At 34.7% G+C, this 16,133-nt stretch overlaps 3 protein-coding genes across 6 annotated transcripts; 2 read left to right on the top strand and 1 right to left on the bottom strand.

Annotated features, from left to right (window-relative positions):
* The first annotated feature begins 49 nt into the window (after positions 1–49).
* LOC131666454 (28 kDa heat- and acid-stable phosphoprotein-like) lies at positions 50–2,365 on the top strand. Its single transcript, XM_058939119.1, has 5 exons — positions 50–439; positions 1,095–1,192; positions 1,266–1,391; positions 1,473–1,609; positions 1,689–2,365. The coding sequence occupies exons 1-5, from the start codon at positions 430–432 to the stop codon at positions 1,906–1,908; spliced, it is 591 nt and encodes a 196-aa protein (XP_058795102.1). The 5' UTR covers positions 50–429; the 3' UTR covers positions 1,909–2,365.
* Positions 2,366–2,845: 480 nt separating this feature from the next.
* LOC131666451 (lysophospholipid acyltransferase 7) lies at positions 2,846–7,858 on the top strand. Of its 2 annotated transcripts, XM_058939112.1 has the most exons (7): positions 2,846–2,991; positions 4,212–4,428; positions 4,763–5,037; positions 5,517–5,668; positions 6,174–6,382; positions 6,797–7,118; positions 7,641–7,858. In XM_058939112.1, exons 2-7 carry the CDS (start codon positions 4,217–4,219, stop codon positions 7,848–7,850), a joined length of 1,380 nt encoding a protein of 459 aa, XP_058795095.1. In that variant the 5' UTR covers positions 2,846–2,991; positions 4,212–4,216; the 3' UTR covers positions 7,851–7,858. The 2 variants fall into 2 exon arrangements, with proteins under 2 accessions (XP_058795095.1, XP_058795096.1); XM_058939113.1 differs by lacking the exon at positions 2,846–2,991 and having other exon boundaries at positions 3,013–4,428.
* A 3,182-nt stretch (positions 7,859–11,040) lies between these two features.
* On the bottom strand, positions 11,041–14,332 carry LOC131666455 (serine/arginine-rich splicing factor 2). Of its 3 annotated transcripts, XR_009302094.1 has the most exons (6): positions 14,141–14,332; positions 13,599–13,809; positions 13,160–13,303; positions 12,813–13,034; positions 12,548–12,630; positions 11,041–11,176 (listed from the first exon to the last, which is right to left on the bottom strand). XR_009302094.1 is itself a non-coding variant. In XM_058939120.1 (5 exons), exons 2-5 carry the CDS (start codon positions 13,778–13,780, stop codon positions 12,624–12,626), a joined length of 555 nt encoding a protein of 184 aa, XP_058795103.1. In that variant the 5' UTR covers positions 13,781–13,809; positions 14,141–14,332; the 3' UTR covers positions 11,774–12,623. The 3 variants fall into 3 exon arrangements, 2 of the variants coding, with proteins under 2 accessions (XP_058795103.1, XP_058795104.1); XM_058939120.1 differs by lacking the exon at positions 11,041–11,176 and having other exon boundaries at positions 11,774–12,630; XM_058939121.1 differs by lacking the exon at positions 11,041–11,176 and having other exon boundaries at positions 11,774–12,630; positions 12,813–13,013; positions 14,141–14,325.
* Between the last annotated feature and the right edge of the window lie 1,801 nt (positions 14,333–16,133).

The following is a 16,133-nucleotide window of genomic DNA, read 5'->3' as shown; positions in this document are numbered from 1 at the left end:
CAGCCGATGATAGAGGAAAATCTCCGACAGTCGTAGACGAGCGCTCTTGAGAACAAGTCACATCGTCTTGATACTTGTTACCTTGATTTTCGTCTGTTACATTTATCCACTTACCATTGTGACGTTGACGCTTGCATCTATAATCGTCGGTATAGTTAATGGTAGCAATTGACAGCTCCCTCTATATCGTGCTACTACATAACTACAGTACGACGTACAGCGTACCTAACAAACATCGCGTGAACATAACCTACGTATAGTGAAACGCTGCGGACGGTGGATCATCTCATCACGCGCGAGGATAAAAAACTTTCAACGTTATTCATTTGGATTTGTGCGCCGTGACGGTTTCCGCTACACTATCCATAAATTCATCTCATCTTCGTTATCCTCTTCAACAGTGGAAAAAATTGTTTATAAAAGCCGACAATGCCGCGAGGTAAGTTTTCAATTTTTTTGCCTGACAAACTTTTGTGCGCCATAGAAATTGTACGCAATTAAAAAAGGTTTTCCGTCGAATTAATTGGTCGCAAATATTTTGTTCAAAGATTGTTAAATGATTTCGTTGAGATATTCTTTCGATACCTTTTGACGCGAATTATAACTTTAGATGTTGGAACTGGTGAGATTTAATTTATTTGTCATCACGTAATATTTTCAAACCCCAGCTGTTAGTTTAAACACATGACTTCTCTATTACAATATTATTCTTTTCTCCGGTGCTTGACCCTCGTACAACACGTCAATGTCACCTGTTAACCTCTATAAACTGTTTTCGCATTTTTGTCATTAAAAAAAAAACAATCAAACGTATGTACATGCTTATTTCATCCGCTTAGATTAATATCTTACATTTATGTATTCCTTTTGGTGTACAATTTAAAATTGATCGGTACTATTCCTCTTGAGGTAACTTGATATTTGTTTATCTCAATTAATAAATCGCTATTAATTTTCATTGAGTGTACTAAATTTTATTATTTTTTCAATTTTAACAATATATCTAATGTTTATGAAAAGCCAATTTCTAGAAAAATTATACACGTTGGTTTTTTTATTTGTTAAGATCTCATTCTCATTATTGGTCTTTACAGGAAAATTTGTAAATCACAAAGGTCGCAACCGACATTTCACTAATCCAGAGGAATTAGAAGAACAACGCCGTCAGGAAGAAGAGAAGAGAAAATGGAGGGTAATTAATGTTTTAACATTTAAAATATTATAAAATAGGTGATTGTGATTTTAATTAATTGTGATTTTTTTAGAAAAACAAAGATGAAGATTCATCAACCGAGGAGGAAGAAGAAGTTGCAAAGCCTTCTGGAAGCAAGAAAGATAATTCTGAATCAGGCAGTGACGACAGTGAGTCTGAATCGGAGTCTGAAGATGAAGTAAATATAAACTTACACTATAAGTTTTCTTTTAAGAATACTTGAACAATGAACTTATGTTGACCTTTTTTACTTTTCCAGGGAAGGTCTAAGAACAAAGGTGTAGAAAGTTTAATTGAAATAGAGAATCCCAACAGAGTACAAAGGAAAGCAAAAAAGTTGTCTCAGCTTAATGAAGTACTTGCCAATGCTAAGCCAGAATTGTCTCGAAGAGAAAGGTTTGTAATTTTACAAGACATTACAATTTTTGAAAACACAGCATTATTTATAATATACTTTTCTAATTTCTTTTTATAGAGAACAACTAGAAAAACAAAAGGCAGCTGCAAATTATCAAAAGTTGCATGCAGCTGGTAAGACGGACGAGGCACGAGCGGACCTAGCTAGGCTAGCCATAATAAAGCAGCAACGTGAAGAGGCGGCTAAGAAGCGAGAACAAGAAAGGAAGGCGAAGGAACTGGCGACGCAGAAACAGAAGGAGATGAGGCTGAAGGCGCTACACGCTAGACGAGCTTAAAATTGCGCATCAATTCTACACTTTTACGCTTTACCACCTTTGAAGATGATGATTTTTAAACTGTGAACGGATAATTTTCATTGAAAAATACATCGTTTTTTCCATTACACACTGAGAAGAAAAAAGGTAAATACGCGAATATGCATGCGAAGTATTATTTTCAATGAAAATTTCTGTCATCCTTAAAACTATATGTAGCTGAAACTTTATACCGAACTTTTTGAAAGAAAAATGTATTGAGATACATAAAAACATGGGTTATATGTATATTTTACTTATTCTGATTATAACAGAAAGCGTGTTAACTAAACCGCACGCTAGACACTTTTATTGTTGCTTCTATCTGCAGTTGTGAATAACAAAATTTTTCTTCAGAAATATATAAGAATAACAATTATTGATAAACTTGAAAGTAAATACATGGCTAGTGATTTCTGACAAGACAATGTACATCAATTACGCTTTATAATTTCGCGTTTGAATTTGAAAAAATCATATTTTGAGGTCTTTCTTTTTTATTACGTAATATATAATTAATGTGATAATTCTATTAGAAACAAATAAAGAGTTCACCTTTGAAAAATGATACAGTGTAAAAAATTATATTATAGCATAAATACAGCAAAAATAGCATCTTGAAAAACTGTTGAAAATTGATAAATAATTCGTTCGTATAATCAAAAGAATTCTGTGTATTGACAATAATCGCGTGTGCGCTGAGTAATACTATAATTGGGTCGGATAGTCGGTTGCTGGACACTTGAGTGAGACGAAGTAGAATACAGAAAACGGCTTATACTTATAGTCGCAATGTATGTATATATATAATCGTCGTAGTATCCCTTTTTATATATATATATATGTATATATAAAGAAATGCTACGGCGCCACCTACAAATGCGCAACGGATCAGCAGCAAAGAGCAAAAGCGAAAGCAGAGCCGCAGTGACCCAGTACTCTCAGTAGCATTCGCACTGCGAAATCGTGCGGGTATATTCGCGTCATCACGATCGACGAATTTTTTCGTCTTCGATGAGTGAACTGCAATTGCATCTTTATTCTCGGCTGTGATCCATCGCGAAGGTACGTTTGTATGTATATGTATATATATATGTATGTCATACGTGGCTAATGTTTTGATTCATCAGCTACGTTTTCTTGAAAAGGGTGGGGGAGAGAGTTTTTTCAGAACAGATGTACGGTATATCCATGTTTGTGCTACCGTGCAAGTTTATGTTTTCCCTTTTTTCTCATTGTTGCAGTAGCTACCTATATATGTACTTCTAACTTTATTGGCTATCATGCAGTTTTGAGAAACTTGCAGGAAAATCAAACGGTTGAATGTACAAGCAATGTTTTTTCATATTCGATTACAGTCGTAGGGTAGACATTAGTTGATTTTTCTTGGGCCATGTAGCGAGGTTATTGCTGACTATAGTTGTGTAATCTGTGTGATGCACTATCGTGCTGCGAATGATTATTGTTATTGAAGACGGTACATTTACTCCACGTTAGATTACAGTATTGATTGAAAACTTATTTAATTATATTATATTCAGAGTTAAGTCAACGGCAAATTATCAATTTATAAAACAAACTGGCATATATGCAATTTGACGCGTGCATTAAAAAGTGATTTGAAAGTTAAGTAACCATTAAATTTGTCCTGGTAATTCAGCTTACTCGTGAAATTTCTGACCTTATCTTAATTATACAATGCCGTTTTTACTTTTATTTAGCTTTATTCATCGAAAATTCAATGAATAGAATTTTTGTAATTTTATTTCATAGTGATTTATTGATATTCATGATACATGTTGTTCAAAAATAAAGATTATGCTTAATAACATGAACATAACTATTATTTAAAAAAATGTTTGTCACAATCAGAGTATGGCACTATAATTTGTACATGTTCATTTATTTCAAACCGCAATGGCTATCTTTAAATTAAAGATTTAGATTAGATTAAATATTTATGATAATGTTGATATTAATACCTGATAATACGTTAAATTATATTGGATACTTATATGCTAGCATGAAATTTTGTTTTGAAAGAAAATTTATTTACTCCAGCTATCCTTAATATTTTTAGCTACATTTGTTAGAATATTTATTCATGGCCTAGAAAAAACTAACAAAAAAATGAAAAAATATTATTTTTTTAAGATTTTCATTCAATGTTGATACATACTAAATAAACAAGAGATATGAATTGAAAAAGATGTGTTTAGGAAAAAGTAAAATGCAATCGGTGAAAACACCCATTGTTCAACTGCAACTTGTTACATAATTGGCAGGAATTATGCTGGTCGACGACGTAATCTACATAGGACTGCTGCTTAGCTGCATTGGTTTTGGTAAGATTTATCGTGGTATAGAGTCGCCTCAGACGCGTCAATGGATTGGCACCGGCTTTGGTTTCATCCTCACGGCCGTTGTTAGTGGATACCATGTTACCCATTACCTATTGTGCACCGTCGTCGTTGCACTGGCTGTTACCAGATTGACGCCAAAGTAAGCCTTTTTCGCGTGTTCTATTCTCACCTTTTATCAAATCACAGGTACACTCAGAAAACAAGAAATGTAAACTTTTGACAATAAGTTACCGTTACAAGTAGTTTATATTGGAAAATTTTTCTCGATTCAAGAAAGCTTATTATTAAAAAATGCACAGCATCATTTAAAACATATTTTTCATGGTATACAATATACGCACAGTATTATTATAAGTCAAAGAAAAGTCATATAAATGCAAATGTTGCCTCTGTTACTATATGATGTAATGTTTTAATTTTACGCATAACTAATATGTAGACTGAAAAATGAAAGCTAACGTTACGCGTTGCAGGATCTGCCATCTAGTGTCCTTTTTCTTCTCGTTTTTCTACCTGCTGTTTATCTTCCGTCTGTCACCGTGGTTCGGCCTATCAACACCGCCTGGCCATGCGAATCTCATTCAGATGATGCTCACGCTAAAACTCGCGGGTCTCGCGTTCGAAGTGAATTCTGCTGCCACAGCCGTTGGCCAGGATGATCCTGAAGGACTCAACTCTGCTGCTTTGGCCAGAGTGGGCTTTATGGACGTCTTTCATTATGCTTTCAGCTATATTGGGGTATTGACCGGTGAGTGAATTACTTTTCTGAGTTTTATATATTTTTGTTATTATCCAGCCGTCGTGTTTACGCGATGCTACATTGAAAAAGTATTAATTTGGAATAAGTGGTGATCTTGCAACTTTCCTATGGAATCAGTATTATGAACTTCTTTTGAAACGGTAGTTTGGTAATTGGAATTTTATAGTGATCTTTTGTTGACGTGACTTCTATCCCATCCGTTCGAATGTTCTTTTAATCTAATAAGCTTTTGTACAATGATTCAATCAAATCAATATTTTAGTTGTGATAGGCGAGGACGATCTTGAAATTGCAGTATTGTTATAATGTGGTATAAAGCTCCGGAAATTGAATGAGCACATCAGAGCTTATACGCTCATGCTTGGCAATGCCATGCATATGGCTCGCTTGATTATTATTAAAAGCGTCTTTCACTAAATAAATTATTGCATCATAATTTTTTAAGAATTTTTGTTTGCCCGTTGTAGGTCCCTACTACCGTTATAGAACATATTGGGACTCGTTGCATCGGCCATTCGCGTTGAAAGCTGACCACTGGGCCCACACGTGTAATAAACTCATCCAGTCTGCCTGCTTTAGCGTCATATTCCTATTATCCAATTACTACTTCCCCGCTAAGGTATAACATCTCTTGTAATGTGTCTTTTGCTTATTGAGTTATTTATTTTTTCGTGCAAGCTCAGTTAATTCAACTGACAAGGTACACCCCAGGTGTACCTCACCGATTTTCTTAATGTTTTTATATGTTGTAGTACATCGAAAAATATTTGACTCGTGTCTTTTCGTGCTAATTCGACGAGTCAAGGGGTGAAAACTACCTCTAAAGTCCACCCCAGAATTTATAAAAACAAAGGAATGCAACCCGTATTGGTGAAAATAATACACAAATACTTGTTTTTGAATAACAAATAAAAAATGTAAAAAAAACCATTTTTAGGGGTGAACTTTAGAGGTGGTTTTCACTCCATATATCGCCGAATTAGCACGAACGAAAAGACCATGTACTACAACATATCAAATAATGAAGAAAATTGGTGAGGTCCACCTGGGGTAATTTCCTCGTGAGTAAAGCAATCTTTATACTAAAATCTTTATACTAAAATCTTTATACTAAAATTTTGAAGTACGCGCTCACTGACGAATTCTCCGAGAGATCGTGGTTGTATAAGTTCGGATATATCTATCCGACTTTTGTCACCTTTCGCATGAGGATGTACATCGGTATGGTGCTGTCCGAGTGCGTTTGTCAAATGGCCGGCTTAGGAGCTTACCCAACCAGCTGCGAGACTATATCTGGATTGGGACCCAAAGACTATAAATCTGCCATTGCACTGTTAGTATTTTTATGATGTTTATAGATTTGCTAGTGGAGATAGAAAATTAATAATTTTATAAACAAAGATTCTCTAGACAGATTTATGCTAAATATTTGCTCAATAAAACTTAAAACTAATAGTAATCGAAATAATTTGCAATGAAATGTTGAAATAGTACATTACATTACTAGGGAGTACAGTAAACAAAGTACGCGACGTGTGATGTTTTCATACAGTTGGTATTTGCCTACTTGTACTCCCGTGTCGTGTATCATTTTCCGTACACCCTCGGAGGGCGCAGTCAATACTTTACGCGTAATATGGAAAATAATTTTAATTCTTGCGAACCATTTAGTAAAAGGGAGTAATTTGATTGCCAACAAATTATTCATAATAAATCAAAAATGATTCCTTTACTGTTTTGTTCGCAGCTCGAACGATCCGTGCTCGATGAAGCCGGAGGATCTCGACTTTGAGACGGTGCACAACATGAACGTGTGGGAAGTGGAAAAGTGTATTCTGGTGCGTGAAGCAATGAAAAAATGGAATACCTGCGTGCAGTACTGGATGGCGGTGTGCGTGTACAAGAGATTCCCTCATAAAGGACTGAGAACTGCGGCGACTCTCACGCTCTCGGCTCTATGGCATGGATATGCACCTGGTTATTATATTTGTATCTGCCAGATCACTTTCTTCCTGCCCATGGAAGACATTTACGTCAAATTTTACAAGAACAGCAGCGACGGAAGCTTGGTGAGTGCTGCGATATTATTCATGTTTCCTCAACAATTCGTGATCGTGATCATGAATCCATTGATATTCGCGAGAATCAAACGAATCAATAATTAATGGAGTTACTATTCTGAGCGTCTTGGAACGATTCTAGCGTTATGTCTCAAATATCCTCGAATTAATGTATCTATAAATATAAATTGCGCGCGCTTTCCGTAGAAATAGAGTATCTAGATCAGGCAATCACGAGTTTCGCGGTTGGAACTAAAACTAAAACAGGACATTTCGTATGAAACGTGGAAAGGTCAATCGTCGCGTACTGCCTTTCCTGTGAACGAATAGCACGAACATCTAGGATTATCGATTAAGCCTGTGAAAGAAACATGAGTCTAAATTTGGGTAGCACTACAGAGGCGTGGAGCTAGCAATTATCCGTCAAAAAAAGCGAAATAATTTTTTTTCTCGTTTATTTGTTACGCTTGAAAACATTTATATATATATATATGTATATAGTTTATTGATTGGTTTGCTTTGTGGTTGCAGATGAAAACAGGGCTGCACTGCTTGCTATGGTTTACTCGCATATCGTGCATGTCCTACCTGGGCCTGTCATTTCAGCTACTGGAGTTCCACGAGAGTTGGACATTTTACAAGCGTTGCTATTTTGCTGGTCATCTCATTGTACTCGTCCTCTATGTGATCGGCAGACTTGCCAAACCGTACGTCCTTCAAGCACAAAAGAAGGACAGCTAGAACGGCCAAAGATTCATTGTCGTGGGACTTTCTTTCTTCAAACGTCTTCTGGCGTCCAGCGTTGGTTCGACTTGAATTCCACACCCACGCAGCTCTATCCGCGAAATATTTTGCATTTGCTCTTGGGGACAGGTAATAAGTGAAATCTCCGAATGCATTTACCGAAAGGGCTTGAGAGCTTTCGATATCAATTTAGTTGACAGACCTTTAGCGTCGAATTAAAATTTATTTCTTCAACTAAAAACTCCGCGATCTTAATGCTCAAATTATTTTACTCAACTCTATAGTCAATATCGAACAAAAATATCTTGCGACTTGTTCAATTCCAAAGACAAAACATTACGTCCGTGAGCGTGCCGTATGTAAATAAGCAATACGACGGAAAAAAGTTTCTTTTATGTTGAGTGAGAAACAAAGGAAATAAAAGGATTGATGTACATAGATACAAGGTATAGATTTGGTAATGTCCGTAAGAAAAAACGAGTACTTATATATTTTGATATTTGCTCAAGTTGTGAATTTTAAATGAACACCATTGCCTTCTTGCAGATTCGGGTGCACAAATGATTATACAAAGAAACCCTAAAACTACGTTCCTGTTGATTTCATCGCGATTTTCATTTTAGTATTTGTTATCGAGTTTATTTGAAATTTGTATGACGAATCGTTTTAGTAATTTCTTTGTGTAAACAATCGCTTGGATGATAAAATAATCACGTAGACTAATAAATGGAGGGATCTTCCAAAAAAAAAAACAAAAAAATCATTGTACATTTAATTATATATATATTCTTGTTATACTTCTTTTATATCAGATTTCCTAATGTTTTGAAAAGTTTTTCATTCTACACTGCCGCTCATGTATTTTTACCCCCCTCCGAGCAAAATTGTTCAAACTTTGAAGTTTCATATGTTTCTTCAAAACTAACGTACAGAGACGAGTGGCAGTGCATCTTTCCAAGAGATTTTAAATGGTATATATTATAAGTACAATCAAATGGTTTTTCTAATTTTTTTAAACGATTATTCATCGATGAAAATTCCGAAATTTTAAATACATTTTTAAACTCTTGCCAATTCTAAGGAAAAAATCGCAGGAAAATTTTAAGCACGGGATTTTCTTCCTCTTTCCAAATCCTATATAATTGATGCAAAAAAAATTAAAAAATTGTCTGAAACATGAGGTGTTTTTTACTTAAAAAAGAATTACATATAGATAAAATTGAGCTAGCACTCTTCAGATAAACAAAATCAATGAAACATCGTATTGAATTATTCAACATAAAAAAAACTGAAAATTTTTTTCCCTGCGATTTTTTCCCTAGAATTGGCAAGAGAGCAAAAGATCTATCTTGGAAAGAGCTTTCAAATGCGCTACCGATCGTCTATGTACGTTAGTTTTGAAGAAACATATGAAACTTCAAAGTTTGATTAATTTTGTTTAGAGGGGGGTAAAAGTTCGTGAGCGGCAGTGTACGTAAAAAAATCATTCTTTCGATTTCAATTATGTAATCACGAAAACGTCAATAACCATGAGGAGTATACAACAAAGAAATTAGACATTTTAATGAATTATAAACAAAAGTAGAGGATAATAATGTAGCAGCTGTATAAGATATATAAAGACGATATTATAGAATACTTAGCTTTCGACAATGAAAATGTTAGCCGCCCAACGATACGCATTGTATATGACATTAAAAAAAAAGAAATTACTTCCAGTCGGTTCTTCGCATCGAAGAAAGGGATAGATTAATACAAAACTATAACACGTACCAAAAGATTTCGCGATCTGAATTGCTATTAGCAAATAAATTAGCGTTCTCACGACTACAAAGGTATAATATCACATTAATTGCCATATGTCAACAATATTATATCAGCGCGAAGAACCACCTCTTAAAGCGCTAGTTTTTAGTGCCATTTGCTTGTAATTTCCGAGCGTGATTCAACGTGATTCAATAAAAATCTATTTCGTTTTCACTGAACTCAAAAAGTTTAATTTTTTTATCTCCCGTTCTATACTTTTCTGTTTTTTCCAGTAGTACATACGCGATATGCTAACGTGTTGAGTGATCTGCAAGTTGAAAATGCATTATGGACGAAACAATGGCCTTTTTGATAAATGGCTCGAGGTGATCATTTTGCGTATGAAAAATGAGAATTAAATTTGTAAGCGTCGGTAATTATATTAAAAGCTGTACTTTGTTGGAAGGGAAGTCAATTGTAATTGCGTAATGAAATCATAAAAAAAAGGGCGTATACTTCGTTAAGAGAAGAGCTCTTCTATTGATTCTTCTTGAGAGATTAATCAAGATTCCCATTGAGTTAAAATGCATTATACATCAATTCCAAATTATTCATAAAATGTTAGTGTTTGAATGTAATAAAGTCACTACAGTAAAAAAAGTAAAAATAAAATGGACTTTAAGTGTGTAAAGATTTGTCATAAAGTGAAGTGAATATCTGTAAAACCTTGATACATACCAAAGACATTGTGAAGATATACTGCAAAAAAAGCATTAGATAAACAAATATATTCAGATATACCAATAAATGGCTAAACAATCGACAAATGTATCGATAGCAGAATGTTAAAAGAGCAGTGTTTATTCATTTATTGGTATCGATGTATTTTTTGATCTCTCTCACAGAAGCTTAAATTTGCATCAGCCACTCGAGCTCTTTGGCAAAAGCTCGAAAAGAACCTCAGTGAAAATTTAAATACCTCTGTAGGCGTCTCGGTCAGTGTGCACACGTAAACTGCTCTCCTGCGCCAATCACATAAGAGCTGCTGCTCTTTGTCACGGCATTGTTATTGAGTTGCAGAGCCACACAGCAAGGCGTGGACGAATTCAATGAAAAGCCGATCATTCAAAGGACAGTGCTCGTGTTTTTGCCCCTCTCTCCCTCTCTCTCGCTCGCTCTTTCTCTCGGTCCGCGCCAAGAACACAGCTTCTTGGCTGCATTGCTGCCTTGTCGACAGTGTGTGTTTGTGTGTGTGTGCGAGAGAGAGCCCTATCCGAGCTGCTGCAGGCGCTGTCCAACGGCAGCAACACACCAGCAGCAGCAACCACCGCCCACCGCAACTCGTCATCGCCATCCCCGAATCACATCAGCTTTATATCTACATCACCCTCGTTTTCTCGCTTCTCTCTCGCGTGCTCGCTCGAACTCGCTCCCTCTCTTTTTCGGCATTTTTCTCTTTTTCCCTCTTTTCTCTCGCCTACAACTCTGCACGAACAGCTAACTCGCTCTCGATCTCGCTCGCTCTCTTTCTGCTTATCACGAACGTCAGCCTATCTGCTTACTCTCTTACTCGCCGCCTGTGGCACCACAGAAACACAGAACACTTTGTTATGATGGCCAATAAGATTTTTCGGATTTTTATATATTATATAAATGTATATTGCACGTTCTTGCAGTGCTTTTGCATTATAATATGACTGTTGGGTAGATAGCAGATGAGGATCTACGGGAAAGGAGAGAGGTGTGCGGCTGCGTGTTCTCCGATCCTTCGCTCAAAGTCATTTGTCAAAATAGTTGCAATGTTCAAATAACTTTGCGCGTGGAGCTGCTATTGTTACGTTTATAGTGTGTTGCGCATTTTTTTTTGTTAACACTAATGCTCGACTTGTGTCTTTCTGTATTCTAAGAGACTGAGTTAATAAATTTTGCCAATCCATTTGTCATATCCTCATTTGGATGTCTTTTTTGTCGATAGTGATGCACATTTCGTACAATCTTCAGCGACGATACTCTGTCTCTGTTGAATACTTTAATCTACAATACTAACTACCATCTCTAAATCAGTATATGACCCTGCATTGCAAAGTATTAAAAAAATCGTTTAAAATATAACTATGCTTTCATTATACGTTTCTTTTTAACGAGAAGTCAAAAAACAAAGTTATGTCTGCACATTATGTAGTTCATCATACTTTATTACAAATGAATGACACACTTACATAAATAAATCTGTTTATGTATGTGTAATTGTTGAATGTTTTTCTTTAAGTTACAAAAGAACGCTGAACTTATATCTAAGAACGCTAAGCATGAGAATAGTTTTGTTGATTGTACTCAAATTATATGAAACAAAGCTTGTTTGTTCAAAGGAAAGGAGTGTCACTGATATACTATTTATAGAAAATTGCATTTGACAAAATCGAGGCAATCATTAAGGCTATTTAAAAATGTGTCAACATTCAAGTGTACTTTAAAATTCATAGTGTACGGCTTTTATATATTTTTAGGTAATGAGTACCATGTCCGCGTGATTTTAGTTGAAAGCGTTGACTATTTAAAGCTTTTGAGAAAATCATTGATAGTTAAACTAATTAGTCCCGTTTAACAATCTTTAATATTGAATGGATAAATTAATTATTTTGACATATAAATTGATATCCATTGATTTGTAAGTAAAAAATAAGCATGTACGAATGCATAACTGCATTGTTATTTTTTTCCAAGGATCACTAACATAATTTACGCGTTCACATCTACTTGTGCTCCAAAGTTGGGCATTACAAGAAAGTAAATGAATTTACATCTAATACACAATTGATATTCAAGTTTTCTTTTTCATTTTTCAAAAATTGTTAAAGTATGAAGCGGCTATGATAACGACTTGAAAACTAAAACGGAACTAAAGTAAGTTGGATAAGACATTTAGTGACAGGATAGAAATAGAATACCTTTTTTTAAATTCAAGTCGGTATACGGTTGGTGGAGCAAGCGACTGTCGAGTGTCGGTAAATTTTGGTTCCAGGATTAATCTCTGCACAAAAAAAGAAATAGGCACAATTAGTTTATTTTCTTCTAATGATAATTACATTAGCATCGCAAACATAAAAATTCAAGCACAACTTAATGGAGTTAATCTAAACATAGAAGAAATATTAAGATCATTAACTGAAAGACAAAAATTTATTATAAAAAATATAGAAATGGGAAACTCACCTCGACTTTGAACGCTGATCTCTCTGACGATCAGCAGACTTGCTACGAGTACGTGACCTTCCACGCGAACTCTTGCTGTCAGAGCGTGATCTTGAGCGACTGTAGCTGCGTTTACGGTCCCGGTCGCGGCTACGACTACGACTGCGTGAACGTGAGCGTGACCTCGACCGTGAGCGCCTGCGGTCGCGGCTACGACTACGACTACGGGAATAAGAACGAGATCTTTTGTGTTTTTCAACGATACAAAAACAGATCATTAGTTGATTTGTCATTTGTACATTACAAATTTGATAATATGAGAAAATGGTGTGAACAAACATATCAAATTGCATAGAGCTCATGCTTACCTTCTGTAACGTCTGCTGCCACGGCTACGGTGCGGTGAAGTTGGCCTTCCATAACGGGCCATCTGCACACGGAGCTCCCTGCCATCCAGCAGACGACCATCCATAGCATCTAGTGCATCCTCTGCATCACGTTTATCATAAAATCTGCAAATTATTCAGTCAATTTTACTCAATGTTATCAATATCATACATATGATAGATTTCTGATTATATTCAAAATGCTAAAGAATGAATAAAGAAATAATTTATTCGACTAAAAAATATTGCTATCATTGTCAGAATAATCCTGTACACATTCTTACTGTAAGATTAATGAATATAGCAATAAGAACATATAAACAAAAGTTTAATAGCTCTAATTTATGCTATCTTTGCTTACAATTCAGAGTAGGTCAATATAAATTTTTGATAAGAATTTTAATCAGATAAGTGTGATTACCTGACAAATGCAAAACCACGGCTCTCTCTGGTAAACCTATCACGAGGGATGTAGATATCACCTACTTCACCACAGCGCTCGAAAACTCTTCTGAGATCCTCTGGTGTGGTACGATAGGTCAAATTGTCCACTTTCAGGGAAACCATCCCATCAATGCGAGGTGGTGGCCTACCATAGCTCATTTTGATAGCTTGTTGAGTCCTTTAATGAACTGAAAAAACAATCTTGATCAGCCTTTACATGTATACCAGCAGTTTGGTTGGCTAGTGTATGTTAAGCGCGTTACGTGCCATCACCAAATTATTCAACGGAAATCCCTAAATCGTCAATCATTGAAATTAATATAAAATATTATTAGAAACGTATAAAAAAATATGAATTTCTACATGCCAGAATATGTTTGAACCACAAGGATTAAAAGAACTTCATTATACAGTTCCAAAATAACTTAGCACACAAGCCGTTTAACCGCAGGCAAAGTAGAACTACGCAGACTAATGTGCGCAAATAAAATGATAACACACACAAATAGACAAACTCACCACTGTAAATATCAGTCGAGTATGGAGACGTCGACTTCCACGAGGCGTAAGTGTCCTCCGGATTTTTTAAGAGCGTTCACGAATTCCAAGCCAATGAAAAATCTGCGAGAAGCAAGCCTCGCCGTCGCTGAGTAAGAGAGAGAGACAAAATGGCGTATGCGAGCTGGACGCGTTTGTGGAGTGCCAGCACAACCGCCGAGAAATTTGACGCGCCGGATGTGGCGCATGGAGGAGAGAAATCACTACGCAAGTCATTTACGAACCGTTCTGGCGCTACATTTTAATTCTTGTTTTGTTGAACATATAATGCGGAACCTTTAAATTTTTAATTACGCTTAGTTTATGAGATAGAAAAAAGCTGCAGCGACAAACATAAAATCTGGAAAATTATAATGTTAATTCACAAAGCCGAAGGTTCATAATACTTATAAATGTGAAATGGAATCTTATTGTAGAAGTAATTAACAATTAAAAAAAATTATTTAGAAGTTTGTAGAAGACAGCTTGACCAAAACTGAACTCAAAGCCGTTTTTAAATATTTCTCTTTTTATAATTTACATTGCAAGCAAATTTTTATTGCAGACAATTAATTGTACAAACAAAGCGTGTGCGTTATGCCTTATTGCGTATGAAATGTCTACATTTCATTTATAATGAAAGAGACAGTATCGTCAAATGTGTTATTTTAACCGTTTTTTGTTTTTTCAACTGTTCATCCGCGACGATTTAAAGAGTTCATTTACATTTTTTATTTTTTAAAAAAATTACGAAACCAATGCCCCGAAATCAATTTACAGTATTTCATATGAATAACTGTCCAATCATAATTCTTTTCATTATTGATAATGTTTATTCAAAGCTAAACTTTATACATTAAAAATATTTTATAAATTTGTACGTCCTACAAATAAATCTAACTAAAGTGCATAAAGATAACTTCATCGTATTATTTTAAGATTAGCTCGTTGAGAGAATGCGGGTGTTTTGTATTTTCAATGCCTACAAATTGACTTACTTATTCATGTGAACGAGCATAAATCGATGTAAAACGCCTCGGTCTATTTTTTAGCACCGATTCTCATCATACAGTAACCTTGACCATTATTCAGCAAATCAGATCACGAATAAACTTCCTCCATACTCTCAGATTGATTTCTCTTTTATAAGAGAATATATGTAAGATCACTTTTTATACAGAACTTTTATATATAGGATCATACGCACTTCGTATACTTTTATTTTCTATTTCATTTCTTATATTGATTATCATATATTTAACGTAAATTACTTTTTTCAAATGTGAATTTTGTAATGTTTTTACAAAACAATATTATAACGGGAAAATACGTTAATAAAATAGTTCCACGTTTCCAAATTCAAGACTTATCATTGTACCGAAAACTGCAACAAATAATTTTTTAATTCTTTTTAACTTTTCAGATTAAATTATTATAAAACGTTTATCCTATGTTTAAAATACCCTACTAAAAATAACACAGATTTTGTACAGAATATGTACGAAATTTGTATACAAGAATATATTCAAAATAATTTGTTCAAACCTTGTACAACACTCGTACCAATTCGTATAAATCTTGTACATATTTTTTCCGAAAAATTTTTTTCGAAAAAAATGTGTGCTAATTTTACACGAGATTGTACAGGATTTGTACAATAAATTTGGTATAGGGTGAGTGTCTCTATTACCCCCCTTCCCACTCCCGGCACCATTAATTTAATTTAATAAGTTTGGGCAATGTATAAGCAAAATAATTAATTTGATATTAATCTGTGCAACCTATTTAATGGATTGAAACTTGTTTCGTCATATAAAAATATCAAATATATTTATTTGACAAGATTATAAAAATAGTTAAACAGTGTTTCTTTTTTTCCATTCCTTTCAGTTGTGTAATCATTTTTAATTGTGCTGTAGTGCATATTATTTGATATTATATTTATATCCTTATTATAACTTTACAAATTGAATAC

This window comes from Phymastichus coffea, unplaced genomic scaffold (assembly GCF_024137745.1).
Source record: "Phymastichus coffea isolate CEN01 unplaced genomic scaffold, Cenicafe_Pcof_1.1 PCOF00058, whole genome shotgun sequence".
Taxonomy (NCBI): Eukaryota; Metazoa; Arthropoda; class Insecta; order Hymenoptera; family Eulophidae; genus Phymastichus; species Phymastichus coffea.
This window is presented reverse-complemented; position numbering and strand designations above follow the sequence as displayed.